The sequence below is a fragment of the Lagopus muta genome, chromosome 10 (genome assembly GCF_023343835.1).
Source record: "Lagopus muta isolate bLagMut1 chromosome 10, bLagMut1 primary, whole genome shotgun sequence".
Classification (NCBI taxonomy): domain Eukaryota; kingdom Metazoa; phylum Chordata; class Aves; order Galliformes; family Phasianidae; genus Lagopus; species Lagopus muta.
The window spans coordinates 14,986,298-15,000,440 of NC_064442.1; the positions used below are offsets into that span (position 1 = coordinate 14,986,298).

The 14,143-nt window shown below is 45.1% G+C and overlaps 2 protein-coding genes across 3 annotated transcripts; one reads left to right on the plus strand and one right to left on the minus strand.

Annotated features, from left to right (window-relative positions):
* Positions 1 to 1,493: 1,493 nt before the first annotated feature.
* On the plus strand, positions 1,494 to 5,116 carry GCNT3 (glucosaminyl (N-acetyl) transferase 3, mucin type). The gene has a single exon (XM_048956806.1). It carries the CDS (start codon positions 1,494 to 1,496, stop codon positions 2,781 to 2,783), a length of 1,290 nt encoding a protein of 429 aa, XP_048812763.1. The 3' UTR covers positions 2,784 to 5,116.
* A 4,045-nt stretch (positions 5,117 to 9,161) lies between these two features.
* GTF2A2 (general transcription factor IIA subunit 2) lies at positions 9,162 to 14,078 on the minus strand. 2 transcript variants are annotated; one of them, XM_048956812.1, is made up of 5 exons: positions 13,963 to 14,078; positions 13,504 to 13,670; positions 12,414 to 12,518; positions 11,059 to 11,185; positions 9,162 to 9,489 (listed from the first exon to the last, which is right to left on the minus strand). In XM_048956812.1, exons 2-5 carry the CDS (start codon positions 13,573 to 13,575, stop codon positions 9,464 to 9,466), a joined length of 330 nt encoding a protein of 109 aa, XP_048812769.1. In that variant the 5' UTR covers positions 13,576 to 13,670; positions 13,963 to 14,078; the 3' UTR covers positions 9,162 to 9,463. The 2 variants fall into 2 exon arrangements, with proteins under 2 accessions (XP_048812769.1, XP_048812768.1); XM_048956811.1 differs by having other exon boundaries at positions 13,942 to 14,044.
* Between the last annotated feature and the right edge of the window lie 65 nt (positions 14,079 to 14,143).

Below are 14,143 nucleotides of genomic sequence, written 5' to 3' on the forward strand. Positions count from 1 at the left end.
CTGTGTGCTTGACGTATCTAGAGCTAGATAAATAGTGAGACACACCTTTCTTTGTATTTCAGAAAGCCAATGTCTCTCTCCTTCCAGTTATAAATGTCAAAATCTTACTACCTTCTCACTTTTTAAGGAAACCTTACATAAGTGGTCCAATTCTTTTGCAGTTTTGTTGTTGTTTTTTTTTTAACAGAAGTTTTGTTTTATTGGAACCAACACTTCTTCACAAACACGCTACCAAATTTCTTGCTTGGTTCAAACCACAAAGTGATTCAGTACAACTGCCGAGGCAGGTGCACGTGAAGATGCACCAGTATTCTTTCACTCCTTTATTTAAGCAGACACTTTGTGGCTATTCATCTATAACCCACGGCCTCTGATTTCACCCTCTGCTCCTACTGTAAAAACAAAGACTACTTTGAGCAGCTACCAAACACCATCTGCAATGATTCCCCCTCAGTGGCCTCCCCCTGCTCTGCCATTGTAAGCCCCCACCTGGAGTGCTGTGTCCAGGCCTGGGGGCCCCCAGTATAGGAGGGATGTGGAACTGTTGGAGGAGGTCCAGAGGAGGATCACAAAGATACTCAGAGGGCTGGAGCACCTCTCCTATGAAGAAAGGTTGAGGAAGTTGAGCTTGTTTAGCTTGCAGAATAAAGGGCTCTGGGGAGACCTCATCACAGTCTTCCAGTACTTGAAGGGAGCTTCTAAGCATGAGGAGAACCAGTTTTTTGCATGTTCTGATACTGATGAGACAGGAGGGAAACAGCTTTAAACTAAACAAGTAAAGATTTAGGTTAGATATTAGGAACTTTTTTTTTACTCAGAGGGCAGTGAGGCCCTGACAGCGCTGCCCAGAGAAACTGTGGATGGCCCATTCCTGGCAGCACTCACAGCCAGATTAGATGGGATCCTGGGCAGCCTGATGTGGTGGCTGCCAACCCTACCCACGGCAGGGGGGGGGGAACGGGATGGGCTTTAAGGTCTCCTCCAACCCAAGACGTTCTATGATTCTGTAACCCTTCACTAACGCCCTGAACGTTCCAGGCTAGCAAACACACTGCTGCAGGGCTTCCGTCCAGTAACACTGCTGCTGTCGCTCCCTGACACGATGCAAACGTTGGGAAAGCAGCATATATCCCACAGTTATCTAGTAATACTTCTCTTTAAAAGCACAAGGTTGCATTCTAGAAGAATTCTACTTGCTCCACAGACCGGTAAGTGGTAAGATCAAATATCTTCTTTCACACTGACATACAAGATATCCAAGCACTAATAAAATGAAACAGTTACGCAGCAAGGGGAGAGGGAGGGGACTTCCTTTTATTCACCTGCGGTGACTGCCCCGCCGCTGTTCCACCCGGCAGGATCGCGGCACCGTCAGTCCATTCATTGCACGGCAACGACCGTTTCACCGCTCCCTCGAGGAGACGCGGGGCGCCCCGGGGCGAGGCAGCGGCGGGCCGGGCGGGCAGCGCTTCGCTCCCAGGCGCGGGCCGGGCATGCGGCTGTGCGACAAGAAGCTCACGGCGGCGCGGCGGCGCTGCGCGGTGCTGCTCGGCTCCCTGCTGCTGGCCGCCACCGTGGCGCTGCGCGGAATCGCCCTACCCTGCCGCGACGCCCAGCCGCGCTGCCGGGAGCGCCTGTACGGGGCGCTGCGGCTGGAGCCCCGCTGGAAGCTCGACTGCGCGGGGGTGGTCCGCGGGGACGAGGAGGCGGTGCGGGACGCCCTGGTGAGCAACCTGGAGGTGAGGAACAAAAGGCAACCCCTGAGCCCCGAGGACTACCTGAACATGACGAAGGACTGCCGCAGCTTCAAGGAGGGCCGGCGCTACATCGAGTTCCCGCTGAGCGAGGAGGAAGCCGACTTCCCTATTGCCTACTCCATGGTCATCCACCACAAGATCGAGATGTTCGAGCGGCTCCTGCGCTCTCTCTACGCGCCACAGAACGTGTACTGCGTCCACGTGGACGGCAAGGCTCCCGCCGCCTTCCAGCAAGCCGTGCGGGCCATCGCCGCCTGCTTTCCCAACGTCTTCGTGGCCAGCCGCCTGGAGAGCGTGGTGTACGCCTCCTGGTCCCGGCTGCAGGCCGACCTCAACTGCATGCAGGACCTGCTGCGGAGCCCCGTGCCCTGGCGCTACATCCTCACCACGTGCGGCACCGACTTCCCCATCAAGACCAACGCGGAGATTGTCCGCGCGCTGCGGGTGCTGCAGGGGCAGAACAGCATGGAGTCGGAGAAGCCGACGGCCTACAAGCAGGAGCGCTGGAAGTACCAGCACCTCGTGAAGACCTCCATCTCCCGCACGGCCACGGAGAAGTCGCCGTCGCCGCTGCCCTCGCCGATGTTCACGGGCAGCGCCTACATCGCGGCCACGCGGGCCTTCGTGCGGCACGTGCTGGAGGACCCCGCGGCGCGGCGCTTCCTCGACTGGGCCAAGGACACCTACAGCCCCGACGAGCACGTGTGGGCCACGCTGAACCGCGCGCCCGGCGTGCCCGGCGCCGTGCCGTACAGCGACAAGTTCCAGACGTCCGACATGAACGCGCTGCCCCGCCTGGTCAAGTGGCAGTACCTGGACGGCGACACGAGCCGCGGAGCGCCCTACCCGCCCTGCACCGGCCGCTTCCAGCGCGGCGTCTGCGTCTACGGGGCCGGGGACGTGGCCTGGATGCTGCGGCAGCGCCAACTCCTGGCCAACAAGTTCGACCCAGAAGTAGACGATGCGGCCATCCAGTGTCTCGAGAGCCACCTGCGCCGTAAGGCGCTCCTCGGCCGGGGGCTGTGAGCGGACCGCGGGCGGGGATCCTTCCGCGACCCCCGAGGCGAAGGGTCGGCGCGCTCCGAGCGCGGGAGCGGCGGTGCTGTGGGGCGGAGGGGCCGGGACTCCGCCCGCCGCTGCTGGCTCCACACAGAGGCGGCCCCAGAGTTCTCCGGCGGCCGTCGTAAGCGGACGAGCGCGGTGTTTTTCCACTCCGCGTGCTGTCTGCTCGCAGAAGTGACGCCGAAGGTTCGCTGTTAGGTCACGAGACGAGCTGAGGCGACGCAATTAATCGGACCGCCCGGCTGAACATCGGCTGCTGCTCCTGTTTCGGGCGCTCGGGAGCCCTCTGACTGCTGGCCGTAGCAAATGTGCCGCAAGAGACAGCTCCTGCGTGCTCCGTGCCCTGTACTCACCTGAGGAAAGCTGGCTGTGCCCTCCAGCCCTTCTGCACCTGCAGCACAGGCACAGGACATCTGTGTGGAGAGTAGTGCACAGGCCTACCTTGTCTGCCTCCTTCCTGCCTTTTTCCTCCACCCAGAGATTAGTTTTATGCGGAGTGCTCTCCACAGTGTAACTGCCACATCCAGGGGTGTGCTGGGCCTTAAGAAGAACAAAAACATCCAGTGCATTCTTTTTTTTACTTGAAGTTACTATGAGCTAGTTACTGAAGTTACTGTAAGTAGGAAAAGTTGGTCAACTTTTGTATCTCACCCACAGGTGCTTCACCCAGCTCTCCTTAAGGCCAGCTCCTTCCACACACCCAGCACATCCTCACAGAGAGGCTGAGAGTTTAATTCAGTTGCCTCTGTGCTGGTAGCATTTTTTCCTTAAGATTTTCTAATCAGTGAACACTTTCATCTTTATAAATTCAGAGTCTCATGTGGGGAATGACCATCAGCCAAAGAACATCATCTAAATGTAGCGAGCTGCTGATTTCAGAAGTTCAATTATGACGGAAGCCACGCAGTTCTTGGAAACACTGATTTAAGAAAGAAGTGATTAAATGACTGACTTAACAAGGTGTGCTGCTGTAATTTTGTTGGACATTTTAAAATGAAATGATAAATGCTGATTTTTGAAATGGCGCAGTGAAGTAGCAGTGATTGCTGTAGGCAAAAAAGGCAAGACAAGCTGTCAAATTAACACTGAATCCATCACTGGACATTTATTTATCATTCCCAACTTCACCCCCCCCCTTTCCCCCAAAAGTGAATAAAGCAGTAGGGTTGATGAGTCCATTGGGAAATGGTTTCCAAGTACTGTAAATAGAAATCTGCTCCTATGGAGAGTAAAGTTTCTGTTAGTAACATGTAAAACTTAAAATGGCTTCAGCAGCCAAATCTGCATTACATAGCAAACATAGCCATGTGTAGTATGTTCACTTAGAACATCTGCGCTGAGCCGGAGCAAGAACTCACATTTCCCAGCATAGAAGACTGCATTCAAACTGTAGCTGCCTTCTCTGATTTTGCATGTTGTAGTTCATTCATTCACTGCAGATTAATAAACATTAGCCCAAAGTGGTGAACTGCTGTCAGCGGTTCACTGGCAGAACTGGGATAGATTCAAGTTTGGCTGATGTTTTTCCAGCCATGTGAAGAATTCTCTGAGCGCCTACAGAGAGTAAAGATGCTCTTGGGGCAGGGGGGAAACCTCAGCCTAAAACAGTGAAAGATTCCCAGAGGGACCTCTCTGTTGTTTAGTAAGTGTATCTCTAAAGAAAGATTTGTACTTACAGGTTGCTTACAGATTTATCACAGTAATTTCTGTCTCTGTCCTGTAGATACGTGCAACTTTTAAAGTTGTTTCTTCTCCCAGAAATACAAAGCGTTGCTTATACAGAATAAGTATCAGCAAAGGTTTTATCTGTGACTGACAGAGAGCCACAAACAAACAAACAAGCAATCAAATGGAGACAGAGCAACAAGCACATAGATCTGAAAACTACTAAAAAGCCACTTTGAATCAGTTTCACGTAGGTCTCGGCAGAGTCAAACCTAACTTCTCTTTGAATATTACATATTGCAATCTGTGCTCTTCCTGGTTAAAACATAGCATTTGTCCATACTGGAAAAAGCTTGCCTATTGAATAGGAATTGAATTTCCCCCTTCTTGGGGAACTAGGTTAACTACAAACACAAAGGTTTTTTTTGCTGCAAATATATGCCTGTTACATCACAAAAGCAGCATCTTATAGAGTGACAAATATGAAAATAATTACATCAAGATGTTTTTGAAGTATACTTAGTCCTTAAATAGAGACCATCTGCCCAATTCACCAAGTGTTCTTTTTAATCTGTCTACCTTGGACAGTTGGTTCTTGATAAGTTCTAACTCTTAACTATTTTGGTTGAGAATCTTTGCTCCCAAATCTTTGTTGTAGGATTATGCCATTATATTTTGAGGCAGTTGATTATCTTGGTGTGTTTTGGATACAGCCTTTTACACAGTACACGGTCAGCCAGACAGAAACAAGAGGGTGGAAACAAGGGTGGAAACGGTCAATGAGTAGTCAGACTGTCACTCTCTGACACCTCATGGTTGTATGCACTCTTACAAAATGTTTACCTTTTCAACATGATTATACTATTTTTACCACCACCAACAGCATTCAAAGATTTTACTCACGATTTCTCTCTGATAATTTGGTTCGTAAAACAAAGTATATCTTGTGCAAATTTATTTTAAACTCACCCTCTCAGTCGTAACCTAATTTATTCGGGGGGAACACGAGGCTACTCCCAAATTCAGAAAGTGAACTAAGATAAAAAGATTCTGGCATAGGAATATTCACAGCACTTCCTCTTCCACAGACATTAGAAATTTGACATTAGAAAGCAGTGATACAAATAAAAAAGTGATGTACATTACTATGATCTGTAATGATAAAGAGACATAAAGAACATCACCGAATAACCACGTGTAACTTTGTGTTCCACAGATCTCAAAGTGTCGCAGAAATAAGTTCAGTAGCATCTCAGAAAATTGATGACAGGGACACAAAGAAATGGTGCAGTTGGGCAAGGTTAGCTGTAGAGCTGAGGAGAACAAATTGCCAGCAAATTAGGACAAACCTCAGCCCAAAGTAGAATACAGAATCATCCCCTAAAACAGATTAAATACCCTATGAACTTCATCAATAAAATCCTGAACTAAGTTGGAAACAGTCACATCAGGAATCTTATTATTAGCTTGGTCCAGGGAGAGTATGAAAGTCTACTTGTGACCCCTCTGTCTACAGATCAGCTGCTAACCAACAATCTGATCATTAAACAAACCACCAGCTGCGCAAGGAGGAAGTATGTTGCAAACAGCCATTCCAGGTATGCACAGGAGGAAGGTGAAACTACAATTCTGAAAATCTAATAACAAACTCACCTGTCTTTAATCCAAATGTTTTTCACTTTTACAAGAACAACACAGTGTGAGCTGAAACTATCGTAACACATACTGAAACAGAGTCCATCAATGGCTTTTCTTCACTCTAGTCAAGAGCATCTATTTCCTTCTTGCATTGCATTTATTGTGTGTTTTATAAGATCATCTTTGAGATGTCCTGTAATAAGGAAATGAGTCAATGGAAATAAATTTGGAGGAAAAATTTATAGGTAATAAATCTACAGGTAAATATTTACAGGTAAAAATTACAAACAAACTAGAAAGAAATACAACCTCCAGAAACAAAACACTGATAAAATATTTTCCACCATAATCAGAATTGATTTGGTCATTGGTTATACCACCATAATCTGACTAACTTTTACCAAAAAAATTTATCTTTGAGCAAAACTAATTTCCTAATTAAGTTTCTCCTCTTATGAGAGTGAAGCTTAAGGCTAGATCTCCCACTGCAGTTCCAGTTCCACTGGATACTCACTCAAATGCTCTTTCCTATGCTCCTCCTATTTATTAATTATTATTAAATTTTCTTCCCATGTTCACCCAGGACCTGTTAGAGCACTGAGAAGCAAAACCAAGCCACTAGTACGTTAACTGAAATACTACTTCCTATGTTGCTGAGATGCAGCAAAACAAACATCCAACATTAAATCTTATGTACCTCATTGTACTGTGTTACAAGATGACCCTGACAGCTCCATACTTCCTGTTCTTTTAATCTCTCTGATAACATTTGAAGCAATTCTCACAGCCCTGACCGAGCAAACAGCTTGCTTTAGCCAAGATCTACTTTTGTGCACTGGAGGAATTCACAAAATCCTTTCCTCTCGTGGAATCCATGTTTACACAGGCAGTCACCACAGCCATTTTTGTTCTGGGATTTAGTCATTCACTTTTATTTTTCCCCCAGATTCTTTTTATTTATTGCAAAGTTTCTTTCCAAATATAAACATTAATTGCAGCTCAAGGTCAAAATTATCTTTTGCTTTTTCTCCACTATGGACAGCTGGAAGCTACTCAGACTTTCTGAAATAAATTGGAAAAAACAAGCCCCAACAAACCAGTGAACCAAGCCATTACAGCTGGAAAAACCAAACAGGTAGCAGCAAGCATGCTGATGCTCTAGTCAGTGACAGTTTTGCATTGGATAGGAAAAAAAGTATCTTAGTACAACATGCAACACACTTTTCATCTATGTTGCTTTTTTTGGTACTTGGTTAACTTGGGCCAAACAAAAGGCTAATCAAGAACTTCAATGGTATTTAAGCATTTGCACATTTTTCCACTATGGAAAGAATGGAGTGCTTTAAGTTTTGAGCATTTAAATTCATTTCAGAATGTCCATCTCCTTTCCAAATACTTCCTTACAAAGCAAGGCAACACGAATCAACAGATAATCAGAGCACATGGGGAGTATTACTGTTAGGTACCACTCTGAAGAGTACCAATCACCTTTCTCCAAAGGAACACACCCAGATCTCCACTACAACTCTTAACATTATTTTTTTTTCCTTTTTTTTTTTGAACAAGTCATTAAAATTGTCTTGAATTTAGGAACTGCCATTTCTGATCACACATTGACTGGAATTTTACGAATTGCTGAGTAGCAGACATCTTCACCATTCAAATTATTTCTCCTGCATTTGGAATTTTTCTTTGCACATGTACACATGCAAGGAAGCGAATCAGTGCTTCTCAAGTTCTGTATTTTCTTTCAATTAACAACTAAAGTAATTCCAAGGATGCAAGTGCTAATGCAGCAATGTACAACTACTGAAAAACAAGAGAAGTCTGATGGAGGAGTATGAAGAAAACACTAACAAATTCATTCCATGCATAAACCTTACATCAGTGTAATGCTGCTGCCTTTTTTTAATGGAAAAAGACTGTAGTAAATATGCTAATGCACATTACTTGGAACTGAAACCAGTATATACTTATTTGCTTTAGAAAGGAATCCAAGGGTTACAAAAGAGCTGGAGATTGAGAAGCTTTGGTTCAGAGAGAAAAAGACTGCAGGGCTGGAGGTAGAAACAACCAACAGATTTCTTAGGGTTGAAATTCAGTTTGCCCCACAATTATCACAGAACATTTCAACATAGAAGATCGGGTAAGACAGAAAAAAAGAGAAAACCACAGGAGGGACACACATTGACATCCTTCAACATAATGACCACAGTAGGGACCATGCTGTTCAAATAAGAGCAATGGTCTTGTTCTTTTTTTTTTTTTTCAGAACAGTTTCTTATCAAACTGCAGTACACAGAAGACATTTTAACAGAGATACAGGACAAAAGAAAAATTGTAATAATCACAGTACCTGGAGATGTCTGTGAAGCAAGCCTGTGAAATCCCTTCATGCAAAGAAAAAAATAAATCTTGTCTATGGAAGATATTCCGGGTTTGAAGGGGGAGGTGGATGGAAGGATTCTAATTTATCCTCAATAACTGAGGCTTTCAGTGCTCATCACTTCTCCCACTTCTGACTGAGAACATGAAATTTCTTGTTTTAAATACCTTCTAAATACCTATTCCAGGCCAAAGTCATGCACAAAGAGTGAGTAGATAAACATAAAAATAAGCAGCACCAGTGTTTTTTTAGAACACAGTGCAATCCTTAAGGTTCGCTTTCATGAGCTACGCAGTGATATTTTAATACTCAAGTCAGTGTATTACTAGCACAGAGTACACAAAGGATTTGGTATTTAGATACCTACTATCTACCAAGTAACAAATACATCTATAGACACCTAGTGTCTATTTAATATGATAACATACAGCAACAAACAGAAAAGTATACTGATGAGCAAGAGCTGCTAAGGTTTTGCTGATGTCTAGTAATGTTATTTTGAAAATGCCATTCCTTTGCCACCATACTCAGATTAGACCCTACAACTGAAAGCCCTTTGAATTTGCAACAGTACTATAAAAACAATTATAGAATACCACAAGAATGCATTAATGTATGTTTTTAAACAAAGCTTTCCAATGATCACTCATTCATTCACAAGTTTTTAAATAAAAGTTTATTAGAGAAATTATTGTGAACAAAAAAGGCAACAGTATTGTTGTAACTTTTTAAAAAAGAAATAACATTGTGTTCTTCATGCCCCACATGGTGAACTGAAGAAATGCTACAGGTATTTCTTCCACTGTTTTCCTGTGATGCTTTCTTAGTACGGATTAACTCACATCTGCATCACAAGATGCAAGTAATGCAAGTACAAACACAGTCCCTTTCCATGCTTCTCTCCAGAAAGTGCTGCGCATTAACAGAAAATATTGCAGGCAAACCACAGTTCTTTTCATTCTGCAGCATTGGAACCAGTGTCTAGGAAAGAAAAAAGGCAGTGTAATACACACTATCCCACAGACTTCAGTTAAAGAGAACAAACGCCATTCTTTAATACCTTCCTCAAACTCAAAAACATCCCCTCAAGCCTTTTAATACAGCACATGCTCTGTACCTACCCAAATCCCTTCACTGCTATAATGTGAGGCAAGGACTGCTTGTGTACTTTCACCTCATTTAATGATGCTGAGAACAGCCACTGTAAAACTTCAAGGCTGTGCATACACATCATTTGCCAATACGGTACCAAAAACAGAAGAGGCTTTGCTCTAACTGCGTCACGCACTTTACTGCAGTCAATCACAAGCATATCTTACTGAACTACGTAATCTGCCAAAGAGAAAAGTTAACACGTCCCACAGCAAAAGCTCCTATGGAATCTGTGCTACTGCAGTATATGTATCATGCATTTTTAAATACCTGTGAGGATGAGCATGACCTTCATAAAATAACTGAGTGCAATACTCTGTTCTGAACTTCTGTCAGAAGTGCCATTTCTACTATTACCATTGTCATTGCTTTTTTGTTCTTAGCACTGTGGAAAAAATACTGGTCTTTGGATAAAGTAGAAAACACATCAATGTTTACTATGAGTTTTTTAAGCAAGTCTTTTTGTGGAAAAAGAGCTGAAATTTTAGTAACAACTTTAAATCACCCAGTTCTTTAAACCTTATCTGCATACATGTGAGTGAATATGTCCAATAAGCTGAAAGAAACAGTAGCTAACAGCAGAGGCTGAACAAACAATAAGTTCTGACAACTATCTAGAACTACAAGTTGACATGACCCCTATAATCATGCCAGAATCCAAGTCATGAAGAACTTGTTTTGTGGGCTAGCTTACACATAACTACAGCCTTTTCCAATGTCAGTTCTTCCTGTTAGCACCACCTCTAAGAATAAAACAACGGGCACCTTTTCACACACCAGTGACATTCTGTCAATCAATGGTTGGAAAAGTTGTGAAGCTGCTAAATGATTTTTTTTTTTCCAATGAGAACTTCAAGCAACACTGACAAAAGCAATCCAGTCACACGGATGGGGATAAACTCCTATAAGCAGTTACATACAGGGGGCCCATTGAGCCAGACATGAGTTGCACCACGTGATCTGCCATGCCATCAAAAGCTTCCCATGTGCATGGGTCCCACGCTATCAAATCCAGCAACCAATTGCTCCAACAGGTATCACTGCTTGCTCAGACTGATGAAACAGTATTTGATTTCAATAAAATATGGTGCTGTTCTAGCAAACTGGTTAATACTGCAAAAATCACTATGCAGGAACTCAAACCAGATTAATTCTGACTTTGCACTTGCACAACAGGTGTCCACAATCTCTCACACGTTCCTATTTCAGTGCTTATGAGCTAGGGAAGCATCCAGCTGGCTTCTATTTAACAAATGATGAGAAGTGAAACAGAGTTCAGAGCCCTACTTCCGCCTGAAAAATACAATCAGTATAGCTTTAATCAGAGGATCAATCAAAGCTTTCTACAAATGAAAAGGTCTAGTGCCTGTGCTTATTTATATTCTATTTCATACTTACTTTTTCCATCACATGCTACAATTTTCACTTTGTCCACTTTCACAAGCTCAGTGACTTCCCTAAATTCAACATCATTCAGTACAAACGTCCATACGTTGTCACAGAACCTGTATGTATTCAGAGATCCCTTTGAAAGAAAACAGAAGATATTTTCTATAGGTGGCATCCCCAAAATATCAGAAAATATGACATTTACTCTTTACAGAACTACACACCTTCTAGAACGACAAATCGGCTTGCCATAAAACCAACTATGAACCTGAATGCATGCAAACACACAAGCAAGCAACTGGGGAAAACTGTTATTTAAATGCCCTCCAGTGGCTGAAGTTTTCAAGGCCTTTCCATGTATCTTTTCAATGCAGGGATGTTACACTCTATGCAAATGGAAGTTTCATAGGTATGCTAAAAAGCTTTCTCACGTGCACTAACAAACTATGTAACTTATAGTAGTACCAAAAAAGATTTCTTAAAACCCGAGGAATATGAGCAGTGATCACAGAATATATGAATTCTGCAATTGTTTATAAGAGAAAAAACTAATCAGCGTGACATAACAGGGCTTTCCTCCACGTGGTGCATTCCAAAGGTGTTGACATGCACACCTTTTGGCCTTTATCTTCTCATATTTTAAACTGATTCTTTTGGAACTTAAGCTCCACGTGAAATTTGTTTGTTTTGTATCTTCAGGACAGTTTGCTACACTACATATTAAAAAGAATTACGTGAGGGGAAAAAACACCAAAATAAAAAAAAAAAATCTAAAATCCTACAAGCATGCTTTATTTCTGCATTCTGCACAGACTGCAGAGAAATACTCAGGACAACTTTTCCCTCAATACTACAATCAAATTGACATTCAATAATTTGTTGGCTATCTGCCATTAACTAAAGAGGGTGGCTGTGAAAAAAACAAGTTTTTCTGTGAGACCTACAGCAAACAGAATATAAAAGTACACCTGCATCTCTCTAGTCTCTTTTCCTGTCAGAGCTGTGGCTGAAAAACTGGCTTTATCTCACTTCCACAGAATGCAATTCAGTGGAGCAAAATTCTTCCCATCTGCAGGACACTAACAACAGCAACACTACACATTTCAGCTTTTCCTTTTTCCTCTGCTCTCATCCCACCAAATTCTTGTTTCCAATTTCTGCATTCCTTCAAAAATTCCCCAACAGACCAGGGAGACAATAAGCTTCACAATTAAATACCGAACATACAAGTAGGCAGCCATTATTTCAGAATCATAAAGAACCTTTTCAAATCTCTGCTCACAGCACACAGTTTTTAATGACATTCTGCATCAACACTCAAACCACCATCACTTACCAAGAACTGGAACAGGCAGTTATCTTACCCTGAAATTGACTCTGTTCCTGACTCGTTGTGCCAGTGCCGAATTTATAGCTTTATCAAACTGAAGTAGCACCTGAAGGGCCAGCTGAGGAGTGATTTGCTGTGACTGAAGAGGTGTAAAAACAAGTTTTGAGTTGCTTCTGCTTTCAGTCAAAAAAGAAAAAAAAGAAAACAGAACCGCACTAAAAACTAAGAACATCACAAGAAAGTTTATGGGAAGAGGTCTCTAAAAGAATAGCTTATAGAAGGATTACAGAAGCATCATCATAGAATGGTTTGGCTTGGAAGGGACCTTTGAGATCACCCAGTTCCACCCCCTTGCTATAGGCAGGGACATCTCCCTCTAGACCAGGTTGCTCACAGCCCCATCCAGTTTGGCCTTCAGTGCTTCCAGGGAGAAAGCATCCACAACCTCACTGAGCAACCTGTTCCAGTGTCTCACCACCCTCACAGTAAAGAATTTATTCTTAATATCCAGTCTAAATCTACCCTCTTCCAGTTTAAAACCAATTTCCCTTTGTCCTGTTACTACCTGCCCTTATAAAAAGTCCTTCCCCAGCCTTCCTGTAGGCCCTCTTCTGGTTCTGGAAGGCCACCAAAGTAAGGTCTCCTTGGAGACTTCCCCAGGCTGAAGATTCCTAGCTCTCTCAACCTGTCTTCATAGGGGAGGTGCTCCAGCCTTCTGATCATCTTCGTGGCCCTCCTCTGGACCTGCTCCAACAGCTCCATATCCCCTTATTTACCTTTGTTTTCCCACCTTAAGCCCGGGAGAAGAAATAACGTGCTAAAAGATTTTTTGTGCTACACGAAGATTGCTGCTGGTTAGTTGGAAACCAGCAGAAGAGGAAACTGATTGCAGTGTTCCAGAATAGCCTGGCTATAGCTTTACTGGACCACACAACAGGGGAGAATGCCACATCAGAAAAGGCTTCCATCTACAACGTTCACCTAAAGGCTCCCACGTAACGCAAATTGCTTTTGATCTCAATAGGTAAACGTTCTGAAAGCAGAGACGCTGCCCGCAGCATGGCTATATCCGGCTGTATCTGCCCCGCCGCTCCCAGCAGCCGCCTCGAGCCCGGCGCTCGCACCTGGATGAGCTCGTCCAGACTCTCCTGCAGGCTGTTGCCCAGAGTGGTGTTCCGGTACAGCTGATAGGCCATGGTTCCTGCGGGGCGCTGGCCGCCTTACTGACCATCCACGGCTCGGGACGCCTGCTGTATCCTTGCTCTCATTAATAAACGAGGGAAAAAAAACCCTACAAAACACAACACGGCCTTTAGCTGCCCAGTACACCGCAGGAGCCGAGAGCCCGGGCGGCAGGCCGGAGCCGCACCGCCACGGCCCGAACGCGACACGCGGGGCCGGCCTCGTCCGCCTCCCGTTCGGCTGCCGGGCCAGCCGGCCTCCAGCCCCCGGCGCAGGGTGCCCACTGCGGAACGGGGCGCTCCAGCAGAACAGGGAGCCGCAGCCCCAGCCCCGACCCCATGTTTCCCCGAGGCCGCCCGCCAGGCCCGGCCCCGGCTCACCACCGCCCGCCGCCGCCTCACCCGCTCCGAGCGGCCGGAAGAAGCACTGGCCGCGCTGACCGCCGACCCGGAAGCGGAAGTGCGAGCGCTGGCTCCACCCCCAGGGCTGCGCCCCGCCGCGGCCTGAAAGCCACCGGAGGCCGGGCGTAGCGGTGGGGCTGTGAACGTCCTCAGCAAGGCGCTGCGTTTCATTGCGCCAACA